Source organism: Hevea brasiliensis, chromosome 10, assembly GCF_030052815.1.
Source record: "Hevea brasiliensis isolate MT/VB/25A 57/8 chromosome 10, ASM3005281v1, whole genome shotgun sequence".
NCBI lineage: Eukaryota > Viridiplantae > Streptophyta > Magnoliopsida > Malpighiales > Euphorbiaceae > Hevea > Hevea brasiliensis.
Window position 1 is genome coordinate 92,349,985 of NC_079502.1, and position 14,675 is coordinate 92,364,659.

The following is a 14,675-nucleotide window of genomic DNA, read 5'->3' on the forward strand; positions in this document are numbered from 1 at the left end:
TTTCCATTGATTTGTTTCTCTTTCCCCTTTGTGTTGTATCTGTTTTACATCACATTGTATGCTTCATCTAGTAATCCTTCTTTGCAAAGTCATTGAAAAGTCTGTTGAAGCCTAATCATGCTTTGATGTTTATACATAAAAAAGACTTTATAAAGAAGGATTACAATATGAAGCATTCATGTGTAAGGGTTTCTCTTGCAGGAGTATGTAACGAAGCAGTGCAACTTACTGGTGAGATAGTTATAAAGGGATTCCAAAAATCAAGGATCGATTTGCTATGTTGTGAGTTATTGGTAAGTAAATCTGTTTCATACGAATTCAATTACAATTCCTCTAGTCAGTTGCTTCTAATTTTTACAAGAAACCGTTTAGGTTATTTGTCGCAATAAGCAATGGAAGGAAAGTTTAAGCTGTTTTTAGTCTCTATTTTTAGAAAATTTAATTGTTTTTATGAGCTTTCATGATATCATATTAATTATCTGTTTAAAGAAACTCGCTCAATTAGATGGTTGAAGCCTGTAGAAGTGCTCTTTGTATTGCAGAACCTGTAGAAGTGCTCACACATTTGCTAGATCAAATCCTGTAGGATTAGGGTGTGTTGGTTTTATTCCAAGCATTTTCATAAATACACTCATAATGTTCCTGTTCCCTGTTTTGCAGCTTTCTGCATTATTAGCACTTGTTGATGCAAAGTGTGCTAAATAATTCATAAAAACAAAAACATCCTAAAAAATGAAAACTATGTGTTGCATGTTTGATGTAAAAGTATTTGAATAAGCTTGAAAAAGCTAGAAAATATTCAAAATCCGCCTACCTTTGCATGAATGCGCACCTAATATTACTAAAAGTTGCTGCGCCTCTAGCAATTTGCACTCCAAATGGCCTAATATGTGAAAAATGTTGTATTGAATGCAGTTAGTGTGTCAGGGGGTTGGGGTTCTATGTGCTGACATTTTATTTGCATGAGTAGGTTAGAAATGTTGAAGCTTTAAATTCTCATTATGCGCATGGAGAACATAACTGATATTTTCAGAGATGAAGCTATTGGATGCTAGACAGACAAATAAGCATGCCTATATTCACAGGGGAATCTTACTCATTTTTCCATGCCTTCCAAGTTTCTTGATGAGCTATGGACATTTTAGAGAATTTCTTTTCCATTTGATGAAATTCTTAGGGAAATATATAATGCAAGTGTTAAACTGATAAAAAAGGGAAAAGCAAAGGTTCTGAACTCATCCATCCAGTTACACTAAATTAAAGAACAAGATAAAAGAATGATAATGTAAATGTGTTGTATTTGCTCACATTTGTGCTTGTCTTGCCAAGGTATACGAGCATACTGTTCTTGTTCTTATAAAGATATCAGTGAGGTAAGTTTCTGGAACCAAAAATTGAAAATGCAAGAACTCATGCTGACTTTTGACCTTTGCATATATCATTTTATGAATCAAGATAGTAAAATATGAAAGCAGGACATGTTGATTATACTTCAAAACAAATTATTTTTTATCTCTCTGAAATCTTGAAGACTCCCTACCTGGAAAATTTTAGAATACAACCGTTGTTTGGTTGTACTGAATTAATTCTCCCCTTGCCCCTCCTCCCCGCAAATTTTCAAGATTTTTATCTACTGCCTTCTTTGGATGAACATCCCCATAACCTAATATCGCTTACTTCTCTGACTTGCTTGTATATGATATTGTTCGCTTTCTATCAAAGAATTTTTGACATATTTCATCTTTTCAGCTAAGACCTAGTGCTTCATAAATTGAGTAACATTTTAACGTTCATGTTAACATCTTTTTCAACAGGGAATGTCTGCTCCTTTTGTCTCTAAGAAACATATATCAAAGAAATTTGTTTGCATGTAACATTTGCTGCACGGTTATCACCAGGGTTCTTTTTCACCTTTAGTTTGAGTCCTACATTTTATATTTCTCAAAATCAATATGCTACCTCTAAAATTAGTGATTCACATAACTCTTATCAGAATTCCTCGAGTCCAAGGTCTACAGAAGTTAGTTTAGGGATAGTCATTAAGGACAATGGATTTGACATTACAACAGAGTTTAGCAGTTTGACAAAGGACAATGTTAGTTGATTTTTGAGAGGCTCGAGGAGAACTGGAGAAGTCAAGTCTGAATGGGGACAACATGGATGAAATTGGTCCATTCTGCATTCAAGGAGCCACAAATGATCTTGACCTTTTTTCCTATGAAAGGCATATCCCCAAGAAGGATTACTTTGTCAATCAAGGTAAGTGTCTGGATATGAATATGGCAATATGCACAAATCATCAGGCACTTTGATGCATGTAATGAACTTTTCTTGACCTGTTATTTCATATGCTATGCATACATTGAGTAAATACAGCCATAGTCCAAGTCATGATCATTAGAATGCGTTGATGAAAAATACTTAAATACTTGAAATATACCATGAATTATGGAATAATATACAGTGGATTTCCCATTTTCCTTGAAGGATATTGTGATGCAAATTGGATATCACATTCGTATGAGATGAAAATCCATACTTCTGTTTTCACCCTTAGTGGGAGTGTAGTGGCTTGAAAGTCTGCAAAATAATCCATATTTTCCAAGTTAATTATGGAATTAGAGTTTATAACTTCAGAGATGGTAAGCAATGAATTGAAATGGCTAAGAAATTACCCTAGTTGAAGGATACATTTTCTCTGCAATTCATTAGCGCAAAGGTTTGGTTGCTGGCTTTGTCAAGCTAAACGAAATTTCGGTTGGAAACTTTTTGATAGTTGTCTTCTGTTTACTTTAGGATTTGACAAAGTGTTTCTACAAGCTCAAACACGTTGGCTGAAACCTTTAGTAGTGTTCTTCATATTACAAATCATGAAAGTTTTCACTTATCAGAGCCACCTCTAACGCCACCTAGTAAGCATTTGATATATAATTTGGACAATTTATTGATGGTTTTCTTCACTGTTCAAGTCTACTAGCCTATTTTTGTTGTTCTGAGTTCTTCAATAGGTGGATCTTTGTTTCTTTTTAACAAAAGAGTCCTTTGGTTCTTCAGTTCTTTTGTGAAGATGGTCATAGTTGGTGTAAGACAAAGGACAGCAGAACTACCGGGGAAGCATATTAACGACTTAGGTTTGTTATTATGCCTATGCAGATGCCTTTAACTTTCTGTAGTGAGAACCCTGCTTCTATTCCATTATATGCTACTCCCCTTAATTGCATTTTGTAAATTGTTTCAATGTTGATAAATCATTTCCCAACAGGCCATGATGACCTTACATTTCTAATTTTTTTTATATTCCTAAAAGCAAAATATTGGCACACTCGCTGGATATGTCCTATTCCTTAATTTTAAAACTTTCTGCATTATTTTTAGCATGGTGATGCAAGTTCAAAAACTAGCAAATAGTTTGACAAGAAAAAGAGAAGGGATAACTAAAACATAAAAAAGAATGTCATATGTCCATGGTTAGATTTAAAGAAAGGAATGAGACTATTTGATGGTTAAGTAGAAACAAGAAAATTTGCCAAATTGGAGTTTTGCTGATTGTTATATGAAAGTGAACCTACAAGAAATGTCCAAATGGATTATGCATACACGCGTCAAATTTTTTCCTACAAAATTGAAAGATAATTAGCTGCTTCACTTGTATTTTTATTTTACATGTTTAGTCATTAACCTCCCCCATACTATTCTTTCTCAGAAAATTTCTCATACATTAATCAAATTTCTCAAGTAGAAAAGTGTAAAGGTTCCTCTATGCTGGTCTCTTGTTTTGTGAAATTCTCATGCTTCTTGAATTGGTTGGCTGTATTTGAATTCTGTAATGAACCCTTGCTGCTGTGTTTTCTATCATTAGATTTTTCATTTGCTTGGGATTGGGTAGTTGTGTTTCTAGGCTTATACTATGTTTCTACTCCAGGTTTTTCACTTAGCATGGGCTGTCCTTGGAAGGGTGTACTGGGGAGGTTGGTGTTAGAACTTAATTCAAACAGGATTGATTTAGTCTTTATAATATTCTTCAAGATTTTAGGAATAATAGTTTTTAAGTTTGTTGCATTTCAATTTTTAAAATAATGATCTAATCTTGACTAAGTATTGAGATTTATATGGGATTTTATTTTATTTAGTTAGACTTTTGCTATATAAATAGCACATTTAATAGTCTTTGAATCAATAGAGTTGTATAGATTGTTTCTTCTTATTCAATAAAAATGTTCTTTATTTTTCTGCATTTATTTTTGTTCTAACAGTTGGATGACCAGGGTTTAGTTGGACTTCACATGCTAAGTTCTTCCAAGATACATTAATAAAATTTATTTGCTTATCGGAAAAAAAAAATGTTAACGGCTCCTCCTGAATCTTCTAGCCAGTTATCACCCGTGTGCTATTCTGTTTTGTGGCCTCCTCGCTCTTCCCCTTCACGTGCAGGATCTAGTTCTTCCATTCAAGTTCAAGGATTTGCCTTTGATTTTACATCTGATGTTAATACAAATCGGGAATTCTGTGCCTTGGTAGGTTGAATAGGCTGGTATGAATCTTTATGACTTAATTGCCAATCGTAGACTCAGAAAATATTTAATTATTGTCTTATTGGTGTACATATTTTGTGATAAAGTTTAGGCTTTTTGAAAGCTGGTGTTGGGTTACTTAGAAGGAAAAGAAATTTTATTCTTATGTGAAAAATGAATTAATTGTTTAGATGTTTATGTTAATCTAAAGAAAAATGGAAAATGCAATTAAACCGTTTATAATGTTGTCGTCACACACCTTTCTCTCCTTCGTTGACCACCTCCAACACATTCTTTGATTACTATCCCACCTTGACATGTTTTAAAAGTTTGGTTCACTTAGGGCTCAAGGGGCTAACATTCAACAAGAGAACTGTGGTCAAGTTAATTGAGTTGTCTATGGAGTTATGATATTTCGAGTTTAAGACTTCGTTCATTTCATTAAAAATACTTATATATCGTGAAATTTTTTTTTTTTAAAATTATTTTCTATGAAAATATTTTCGATTGTTTGATTATAATATTAAATTAATGGCATATATTTATTATATATATATACATAAATGTGTTCATATTTTAATAAGATTATTAAAATATAAAAAATGAAAAATAATTTTTTCTTTTAAAAAATAAAAATTGTGTTCACATTTTAATAAAATTATTAAAATACAGAAAATAAAAAATGATTTTCCCTTTTAAAGAATAGAAGTTATTTTCCTTAAAAAATTATTTAATTTTTCTTTTGATTAGAAAAATTTTTTCTGAGTGTCTCAAATACTAAAAAATATAAAAAATATTTTTTAAAAAAATATTTTTTTAAAAAATATTTTTCGTGAAAATAAATGGAGCTTAAATTTTAATTGAAATTAATCGTGTTGAAAAATAATGAGCATCTTTTATGACTTATTAAATTGATAAACATATTAAAACTGATGAAATTGAAATGAAAAAGTGACTAATATATATTCAATTATAATTTTTAATGTTAGAATCAAATAGTACAAAAAACGAAAAATACTTTTATTTATATATAATTATATGCAAATATTATTAATAAATTACGGTGCTTTCATATTATTTTTTTATTTTCGAAATATAAATTATTATAAATTTATAATGAAAGTATTTACTATTTTATATAATTAATTCAAACAAGTATAATATAAGTGTTTTTTTGACAAAATTTCAGTTTAAGTTAAACATTATGAAAAATTGAAAAACCAATTAAACCAAAAAAAAAAAATTCAAATGGTTAATCAATCAACCCATCTGAACACTTGATTTATAAAATTACTAAATGTTTTGGTTGCGGTAAGCATCCTTGTCATTATCACAAGTGCTGCGCGTCAGCTTCAAGGTCGGAACCGACAATTTCAATTCGTGGCTGAGAAAGCTCTAATTAAATCAAACCATATAGATCCGGTTCAAAAAAGATTCCAATTAGTAATTTTGGTTTTGCACGGTGAGCTCTGGGTTTGATGCAATCCAAAGGGTTTTTTATTTTAATTTTTTTAGATAATTATTATCGAATCTCTTTAGTTTATTAACATTAACTATATAAACTCTTTTTTTAAACTCAATTAAAATACCCTTTTAGTTTATAAAATCAAATTATTTAATCTTTTTTTAAAAAAAAATTAATTAACTTATTTTATCTTTTAATATTTATATTATTTAATTTATATAATTTTAATTATTTATATTATTTAATCGTTATAATTTCTATTATTTATATTATTTAATCTCATTAATTAAGGCTAAAACAAATTGATTAACATTTTATTTAATAAAAATTTAAGAAATAACAAGGACTTAATGAGAGCTTCACTTTTTTATTTTTCAAAGTGGACCGAACCTTCAAGTTGAATCATCGATTTTGATTCGGTCCAATTTGAGGGTCGAGGAGGAAATCAAGCCCAGATCTCGGAATCTCAGTTCTGGCTTAAAACCGGTTCTGATCTTAGATTTAACCTAACCTAGACCCAAGTCCCCTTAGGGATGCTTCCACTTTCAACGGTATTGCGCACCGTTCGATATCCTTCCTTTTTATTTGCCCGTTGTTTCCCATTGACGCACGTAAAGCTGCAACGTCTGAAAGCTATTTAGTATATAAATTCAAATCTGCTTTTGTTATCCAGATTTTTTTATTGAGAATATTCTTTCATCCTCGTTGATGATACTGTATAGCATCCTTAATTCACGTGCTCTCTTATACTTTTTATTATTATTATTATTATTATTTTTAACTTTGTGATCAGAATAAAAATGGTAATAGATCGATTTTTTGAAAATATTTAATTTGATTAAATTTTAATAGTGAAAATTTAAATATTTTATAATTGAGTTTGTGATAAATTTAAATTTAAAAAATAATATTTAAATTTAAATTTTATAATTTAAATATTTATTATTTAAATTTATTTATATAAATATTTAATTATATATAATTATATATTTTTATAATAATATTTATAAATTTTTATATATTTTATTTTATATAAAATAAAATTTAAATATTTTAAAAAATTATTAAAATTTTAAAATATAAATTATTAATAAAAATAATTTTTTTTATGTAAGATATTATTTAAAATATATAAAATTAAATGAATTTAAATTTTTTTCTGATAATAATATTTAGGATTGAAATGAATTTAAATTTTAATAATATTAATTAAATAAATTTAAATAAAATAATTTTTACGATAATCCTATTCGGTTGCCATCCCTAATGCGAAATTATCTCTTAGAAATTCCCAGACTTTTATGGGAACTATAATTTTATTCAAATCAGGAAGTCCAGTTGGTTTTTAATTCCTAATTAGTATTTTATTATTTGGAATTCAAATCTAATTCTAATCGGATTAATAATTCTATTATAAATACTTAATACTCAGAAGAGAATTTATATCTATTGATTTGTTTCTCTTTGCCTTTGTGTTGTATTGGTTTTATGATTTACATCGCCTTGCATGTTTCATTTAGTAATCCTTCTTTGCAAAGTCCTTTTTGATGTTAAAGTGATTGATGTTTATGCATAAAAGACTTTGCATAGAAGGATTATCATATGAAGCATTCAATTGTTCAAGGGTTTCTCAAGCACCGATTATCAGCAACACAACTTATTGGTGAGATAGTTGAGAATGGAACTCAACAGATGGTTTCATACCAATTCAACAGATGCAGATAAGATGTTTGTTATGTTGTGAATTATTGGTAAGTAAATCTGTTTCATACGAATTACATTACAATTTCTCTAGTCTGTTGCTTCTAATTTTTACAAGAAAGGGTTTAGGTTTATGTTTAGGTTTAAGATTTGTCACAGTCAGGTAAGCAATGGAAGATTTAAGTTGTTTTTGGTCTCTATTTTAACATAATTTAATTGTTTTATGCTCTTTCAGGATATGATATTAATTATCAGTTTCAAGAAACTCGCTCAATTACCATGGTTGAATCCTGTAGAAATTCTTTTTGTATTGCAAAACCTGTAGAATGATGTAGAAGTGCCCACATATTAGCTAGATCAAAGCCTGTAGGATTAATGGGTGTGTTGATTTTTATTCCAAGCATTTTATTCATAAACACACTAATGATGTTCCTGTTTCCTGTTTTGCAGCTTTCTGCATGTTTGGTGTGGAAATCTTTGAATAAGCTTGAAACTATTAGAAAATATTCAATATCCACCTACCTTTACATAATTACATGAATGTGCGCCTAGTATTACTAAAAGTTGCTGCACCTCTCTCAATCTGTACTCCCAATTGCCTGATCTAACTAAAATGTGAAAAAAGTTCTATTGAATGCAGTTAGTGTGTCATGGGGTTGGAGTTCTATGTGTTGACATTGTTTTCGTAGGTTGGAAATGTTGAAGCTTTTAATTAATGGTTATTATGCACATGGAGAACAAAACTGAAAATTTCAGAGATGCAGCGATTGGATGCTGGACCCATAAGTATACCTATATTCACAGGGGACTCTTACTCATTTTTCCATACCTTTCAAGTTTCTTGATGTGCTATGGACATTTTAGAGAATTTCTTTTTCATTTGATGAAATTCTATGGGAATTATATAATGTAAGTGTTAAACTGAAAAAATAAAGGGAAAAGAAAAGGTTCTGAACTTATCCATCCAGTTACACTAAATTAAAGAACAAGATAAATGGATGATAATGTAAACGTGTTTTATTTGCTCACATTTTTACTCAGTCTTGCCAGGTTATACGAGCATGCTGTATAAGAGAGTTCTTGTTCAGCATAGAGAAATTAGTTGGGTAAGTTTCCGGAACCAAAAAATGAAGATGCAAGAACTTATGCTGACTTTTGACCTTTGCATTTATCCTCTTATCAATCAAGATAATAAAATATGGAACTTGACATGTAGATTATACTTCAAAACAAATTATTTCTTTTTGCTCTCTGAAATCTTGAAGACTTCCTACCTGGAAATTTTAGAATACAACCGTTGTTTGGTTGTACTGAATAAATTCTTCCCATACCCCTCCCCACAAATTTTCAAGATTCTTATCTACTGCCTCCTTTGGATGAACATCCCCATACACTAACATTGTTCACTTCTCTGACTTGCCTGTATATGATATTGTTCACTTTATATCAAAGAGTTTTGTGGTATTTCATTGTTTTCACCAAGACCTAATGCTTTATGGATCGAGTAACATATTAATGTGCACGGTAACATCTTTTTCAATAGGGAATGTCCACTTCTTGAGTCTCTAAGAAACATACATGAGAGAAATTTGTTTGCATGTAACATGCGCTACTTCTCAAAATCAAGATGCTGTCATTAAAATTAGTGAATATTCATTCACATAACTCTTATCAGAATTCCTCTAGTCCAAGTTCTACAGAAGTTAGTTTAGAGAGTCATTAAGGACAATGAATTTGACATTACAACAGAGTTTAGCAGGTCTAGAAAGGACAAGGTTAGTTGATTTTTGAGGGGCTAGAGAAGTGTCTGAAGACTGAATGGTGACAACATGGAAGATGTTGGTCCATTCTGCGGTAAAGGAGCCACAAATGATCTAGAACTTTTGGCCTATGAAAGGCTTATCCCAAGAAGGATCACTTTGTCAAAAAAGGTAAAAGTGTCTGGATATGAGAATGCACAAATCATCGGGTACTTTGATGCATGTGATGAAGTTTTCTTGACCTGGTATTGAATATGGTATATGTTGAGTGAGTAGATACACTCATAGTCCAAGTCATGATCATTAGAATGCATTGATGAAAGTACTTAAATACTTGAATGGTGCCATGAATTATGGTATATTATACACTGGATTTCCATTTTCCTTGAAGGATACAATGATACAAACTGGATGTGACATTCATATGAGACGAAATCCATACTTCTGTTTTCACCCTTAGTAAGGGTATAGTGGCTAAATCTGCAAAATAAACCATATTTTCCTAGTTAAATATGGAGTTAGAGTTTATATCTCGAGAGATGGTAGGCAGTGAAGCATTATGGCTAAGAAATTACCCAAATTAAAGGGTACATTTTCTCTGCAATTTATTAGCATAAAGGTTTAGTTGCTTGCTTTGTCAGGCTAAACAACATTTCAGATGGAAGTTGTTTGGCAGGTGTCTTCTGTTTGCCTCAGGATTTGACATTTTTGAAGTGTTTCTACAAGCTCAAACATGTTGGCTGAAGTCTTCATAAGTGTTCTTCATATTAGAAAATCATGCAAATTTTCAGTTCTCAGAGCCACCTCTAATGCTACCCAGTAAACATTCCATATATAATTTTGACAAAGGTTTTCTTCATTGTTCAAGTCTACTAGACTATTGTGTTGCTTGCTGACACAGAGTTCTTAAACAGGTGGATCTTGTTTCTTTTTAGAAAAATAGTCCTTCGAATCTTTGTGAAGATGGTCATAGTTGGGGTAAGAAAAAGGAAGTACTACCGGGAAAGCATACAACTTAAGGTTTGTTGTTGTGTCTATGCATATGCCTTCCTGTATTGAGAACCCTGCCCCTATTCCATTATATACTACTTCTCTTATTTCTGCATTTTGTAACTTGTTTCAATGTTGACAAATCATTTCTCAATGCACCATGATGACCTTACATTTCTAATTTTGGTTATATTCCAAAAAGTAAAATATTGGCAACTTGTTGGATATGCACTTTCATATGTAGGAAGTATAATGGTATTTGGAATCCTCTTGCAAGTTGTGCTGTGCTTAATTCTCTGTGCACTTATAGATTTCTTACCCTTCTTAGATGAAGGAGATCAGTGCATGCGGTGGGTTGTTATCTTGCAAGCATCATATGATTCCATTATCACAATTTGTGATTTCCCTATTCCATAATCTCCAACTTTCTACATTATTTTTGTTGGGAGTTAGAATGGTTTCTGTTGCTTTCTAATTCTCGGGCATTGAAGCTTTAATTCAGCCATTCTCACTAGTCTCTCTACCCTATCATGTATATAAAGCTAGAAAATGGAGTTTGTGAGGGTTATTTTGTTAAGGCCAATTAAGCATATATCCACGTCTACCTGCTCTATTATTGTTAGAAATGTTAACAAATTCTTAATTTTGCTTCTTCATGATTGGAGGTGGCTTGTCTGTCTCCCAACACAAATATTTGGCCCGCTTAACTCAAAGGTGATGCTTTTTAGTATCTATGTTATTTTGTTACATTTCTGTTTTATCTAATGGAATGATGCGGTACCTAACAAGTTGCAATTCTTGATTCTGGAGAGCCCCACTGGTACCCAGTGGAGAGGCTCTTTTCCACACTGGTACCCCATGTAACAATCAGAATTCCAGTTTTCATCGGTCTGCAATCCACGCTAGGGGGCAGTAAAGAGCTTCATTCTGCACTGAAGGGTACCTTCAACTTCAACTTCAATGAACACTTCCAATCCTATTACAACTAGGAATCATTTTTTCTTATATATTTTTTTCCTATTTAGTTATAGCTTATTTCCTATTGAGTTTAGGACTTTAAAAGCTTTGTCCCTGTTTGGTGTAGGTGTTTTAAATTATTTCCTACTTAGTTTAGGATTTATAAGCTCCATAAACACATTTTCTATTCTCATTATGTGGAAGTTTTTCAGATTTATTCAATAAAAGTTTTCTTTTCAAAGCTAGTATTTTGAGGTTTTGGATTAAATATCATTTGTCTTTGGGATTTGTTCATGTGACAAACCTTTTCTGTACTACACGCAGGTCTCTAGCAGTCCTATTTCACTTAGAACTTCCAATTATGTTAAGTGGCAGCTGTGGAAATTAGTTTAGAATTAATTTAGGAGCTTTGCAACTCTTGGTAGGATTTATTTTTGTTATTCTGAATCAGTCAATTAGTTATTTTAGTTTCCTGTTTTACTTAGGATGCAGTTTTTTCCCATTTAATCTAGGATTCCTAAGTATCTAGGTTTATCTAAGCTTCCTAAATAATAATTTTATATTCCTATTGGATTTAGGAATAGCCCATAAATTCCATTTATTTTAGTTTCAGTTTTCAGTTAATAAAAATCTTGTAGGGTATTTCTCTCAATTTTCATTGTGTGTGAGTGTGTTACTCAAAGTCTATCAATTTGTGACATGTATATTTGTTTATTTCCTGGGCTACGCTAGAGCACTTGAATATAAATTTTATATGAATCAAATTTTTGGTATTGAATTTAGTTGGTGGAGTCTTCACATTGTTTATCATTCGTTCTGTCACAAGGAATTAGGTAACCTTTCTTCCTTGACAGCCGTCCTTGCTTTATGGTGTGCATTTTGTTTAATTGATTTCTGGGTGTTATGAAGTCTAGAGCTTTATATTCTATCATCTTTTTTAATTTATTAAATTGTAAACTTTGTATTTTTATTTGCCATGTTGATATGTAACTTAGCTACTGTGAGATAATCTTGGTGGTCCATTTGTGGGCTCTTTTTTTAGCACCTAAAGGATTTTCCATGAGTATTATGTCAGACATAATACCTAATACCCATTTATTTTGGTTTTATGTTACTTTCTATTGGTTGCTTAAGTTGTGTTTGCATATTAGAGTTGGTTTTTGCATTCTTTCGATACTTGGTATAAAGGGAGAATAACCAAAACATAGACAGTATAGCTCATTGCTTGTTGAAATCAATCATTTATTTTTATGTTTGATTTTCCAGTTTCTCTTTCCTTTAAATAGTTTTCAATTTTTTTTCTTGGTGGCCTTATTTGGTCTGTTGTTTTTTTTATCTGTAGAGGCTTTGGAATTTCTCAACAGGGAAATTTCTGAAGACATACACTGGACATACTAATTCGAAATTCTGCATTTCATCTGCCTTTTCTATAACAAATGGGAAGTATATTGTCAGTGGTACTGAGGATAATTGTGTATATTTGTGGGAACTTCAGACCAGGAAGGTGGTTCAGAAATTGGAAGGTCATACTGACACTGTTATATCAGTAGCATGTCATCCCACCCAGAACATGATTGCGTCTGGTGCTCTTGGCAATGACGAGCTTGGGGATCTGGACTCTGGGAAGAGAATGATTAATTTTCTGGTTGTAGATCCACAACATGATTTAATCTGTGCGTAAGTGAAGATTTTGACCCTCAAGGATGAAAAGCTTCTGCATTTTTTTGCCAGACTCGTGCCTTTTCTACATGAGATCACTTTATGGTCCTTGTTCTAATGCCTTGTAGCAGCTTTAATTTGTCCAACTGCCTGGTTACAGACGAACTCTAGAACTTGTGATTTGTATGAGCTAATGTTAAAAGTAGCATTTCTATCATGTTTTTGAGACTAGAGGGCTAGAGTCACTCTCTGTGTCTCCCTCTGTCCTGTGCTTAGCTGCTATTTGTTGCATTTTTGGATAGCTTTGTTCTGTTTGAACTGCAAAGTGAAGCTAAGCAAATCAGCATGGAATGTCTGGTTGGTAGTGCTTAATGTGTTGTATAAGTTAAATTCATTTTGTTCATCTTCTCAATGGGGCATAAAACTATAACCAGCCTTCGATTTTAAAAACCCTATTCATAGGGAAAGTAGTGCTTTCTTAGAAAGTGGTTGCTGCCCCACCACTTAAAATCCCTCGTCCGGGAGAATCCATCGACACGTAAGTTCTTGATCTTGATGAGAACTTGAGGAGTTCGATTAGAAGCTCTTAACGAATTTCCAGTTTTCTATAGAACCATGGTTCAACGGTCTCTGGATTTGGCATGGCAAACTCGTAACATGCAATGTGAAAATTGTTTTTATACAACATCTAAGCATGGCGATGCCAATGATGCCTTGAACTCATTTGTCAAATGAAAGTTTCATTCTTTGCGCTGCTCTGAATGGTTTTCATAGCTACTAGATACTCTAATCTGTTTTCAGCTCTTTGATTAGTTGCTATTAAAAATGTGGAAGAATAAACAATGCTGTATTTGTTATTTGATGAGATTGCAGAGAGTTATATTATTCTGGTTAATACCATGATCTCTGGGTATTCTCAGAACAAGTGCAATGAGGAGGCATTAAGACTACTTATTGGGATTGCAATGTGATTACAACTAGTCATACTCTAACCAGCAACTTGAAAGCCTGACCTGTGGAAACGTAACTGCTCTTCAACAAGGAAAACAAGTGCGGTATTTGATCACTAAAATGTGTTTGGAAAGTGTTGGATTGATGGGACTAAATTGGTAAAGAATAGAAAAAGAAAGGAGAGTCAAATCAAAATCGCTGGGCCATTTTAGCGGAGAGTTTATTTGAAGAAGCTTAATAATGTGAGCTTTATATTGATGATGTTCATTCACTTTTCGGTCTCAAATTGGTTACATCATAACATTTCACTAAAAATAAAGCTCAAAGAATGCTCAATGCTTTATCATAATAGAAGTATTAACCCAATAAGTAACAATGAAATACAAAATGTTTGTCCTTGGGTATAGCTAGTACCTTAAATATTTAATTAAGTAAATATTTTATTTATTATATTCAAAATTAAAAATAATACTGAAGAAGTTTTAATTATTTATTTAAAATAAAAATAATTTATTAAATATATAGATTAATGTATGGTAAGCGGCTAACACACAAAACTGAAAAAATTATGAGAAGTAGTGAGAAAATATAAGAGGAGATGCATAAATTATTGACTATATACATTTAATCATTATTAATAAACAAAATAAATATATTTCTCGAGTAAAATAAATCCAATTA

General features: G+C 31.4%; 1 protein-coding gene and 1 long non-coding RNA gene across 4 annotated transcripts; both read left to right on the forward strand.

The window, feature by feature from the left end:
- On the forward strand, positions 1–4,645 carry LOC110646184 (uncharacterized). 3 transcript variants are annotated; one of them, XR_009151796.1, is made up of 4 exons: positions 1–293; positions 1,994–2,912; positions 3,068–3,131; positions 3,704–4,645. It is a non-coding gene; the product is annotated as an uncharacterized LOC110646184 (long non-coding RNA). The 3 variants fall into 3 exon arrangements; XR_009151797.1 differs by lacking the exon at positions 3,704–4,645 and having other exon boundaries at positions 1,994–2,259; positions 2,797–2,912; positions 3,068–3,374; XR_002493113.2 differs by lacking the exon at positions 3,704–4,645 and having other exon boundaries at positions 3,068–3,374.
- A 4,093-nt stretch (positions 4,646–8,738) lies between these two features.
- Positions 8,739–13,415, forward strand: LOC131183794 (COMPASS-like H3K4 histone methylase component WDR5A). Its single transcript, XM_058154397.1, has 3 exons — positions 8,739–8,783; positions 10,352–10,457; positions 12,727–13,415. Exons 2-3 carry the CDS (start codon positions 10,401–10,403, stop codon positions 13,063–13,065), a joined length of 396 nt encoding a protein of 131 aa, XP_058010380.1. The 5' UTR covers positions 8,739–8,783; positions 10,352–10,400; the 3' UTR covers positions 13,066–13,415.
- Positions 13,416–14,675: the final 1,260 nt, after the last annotated feature.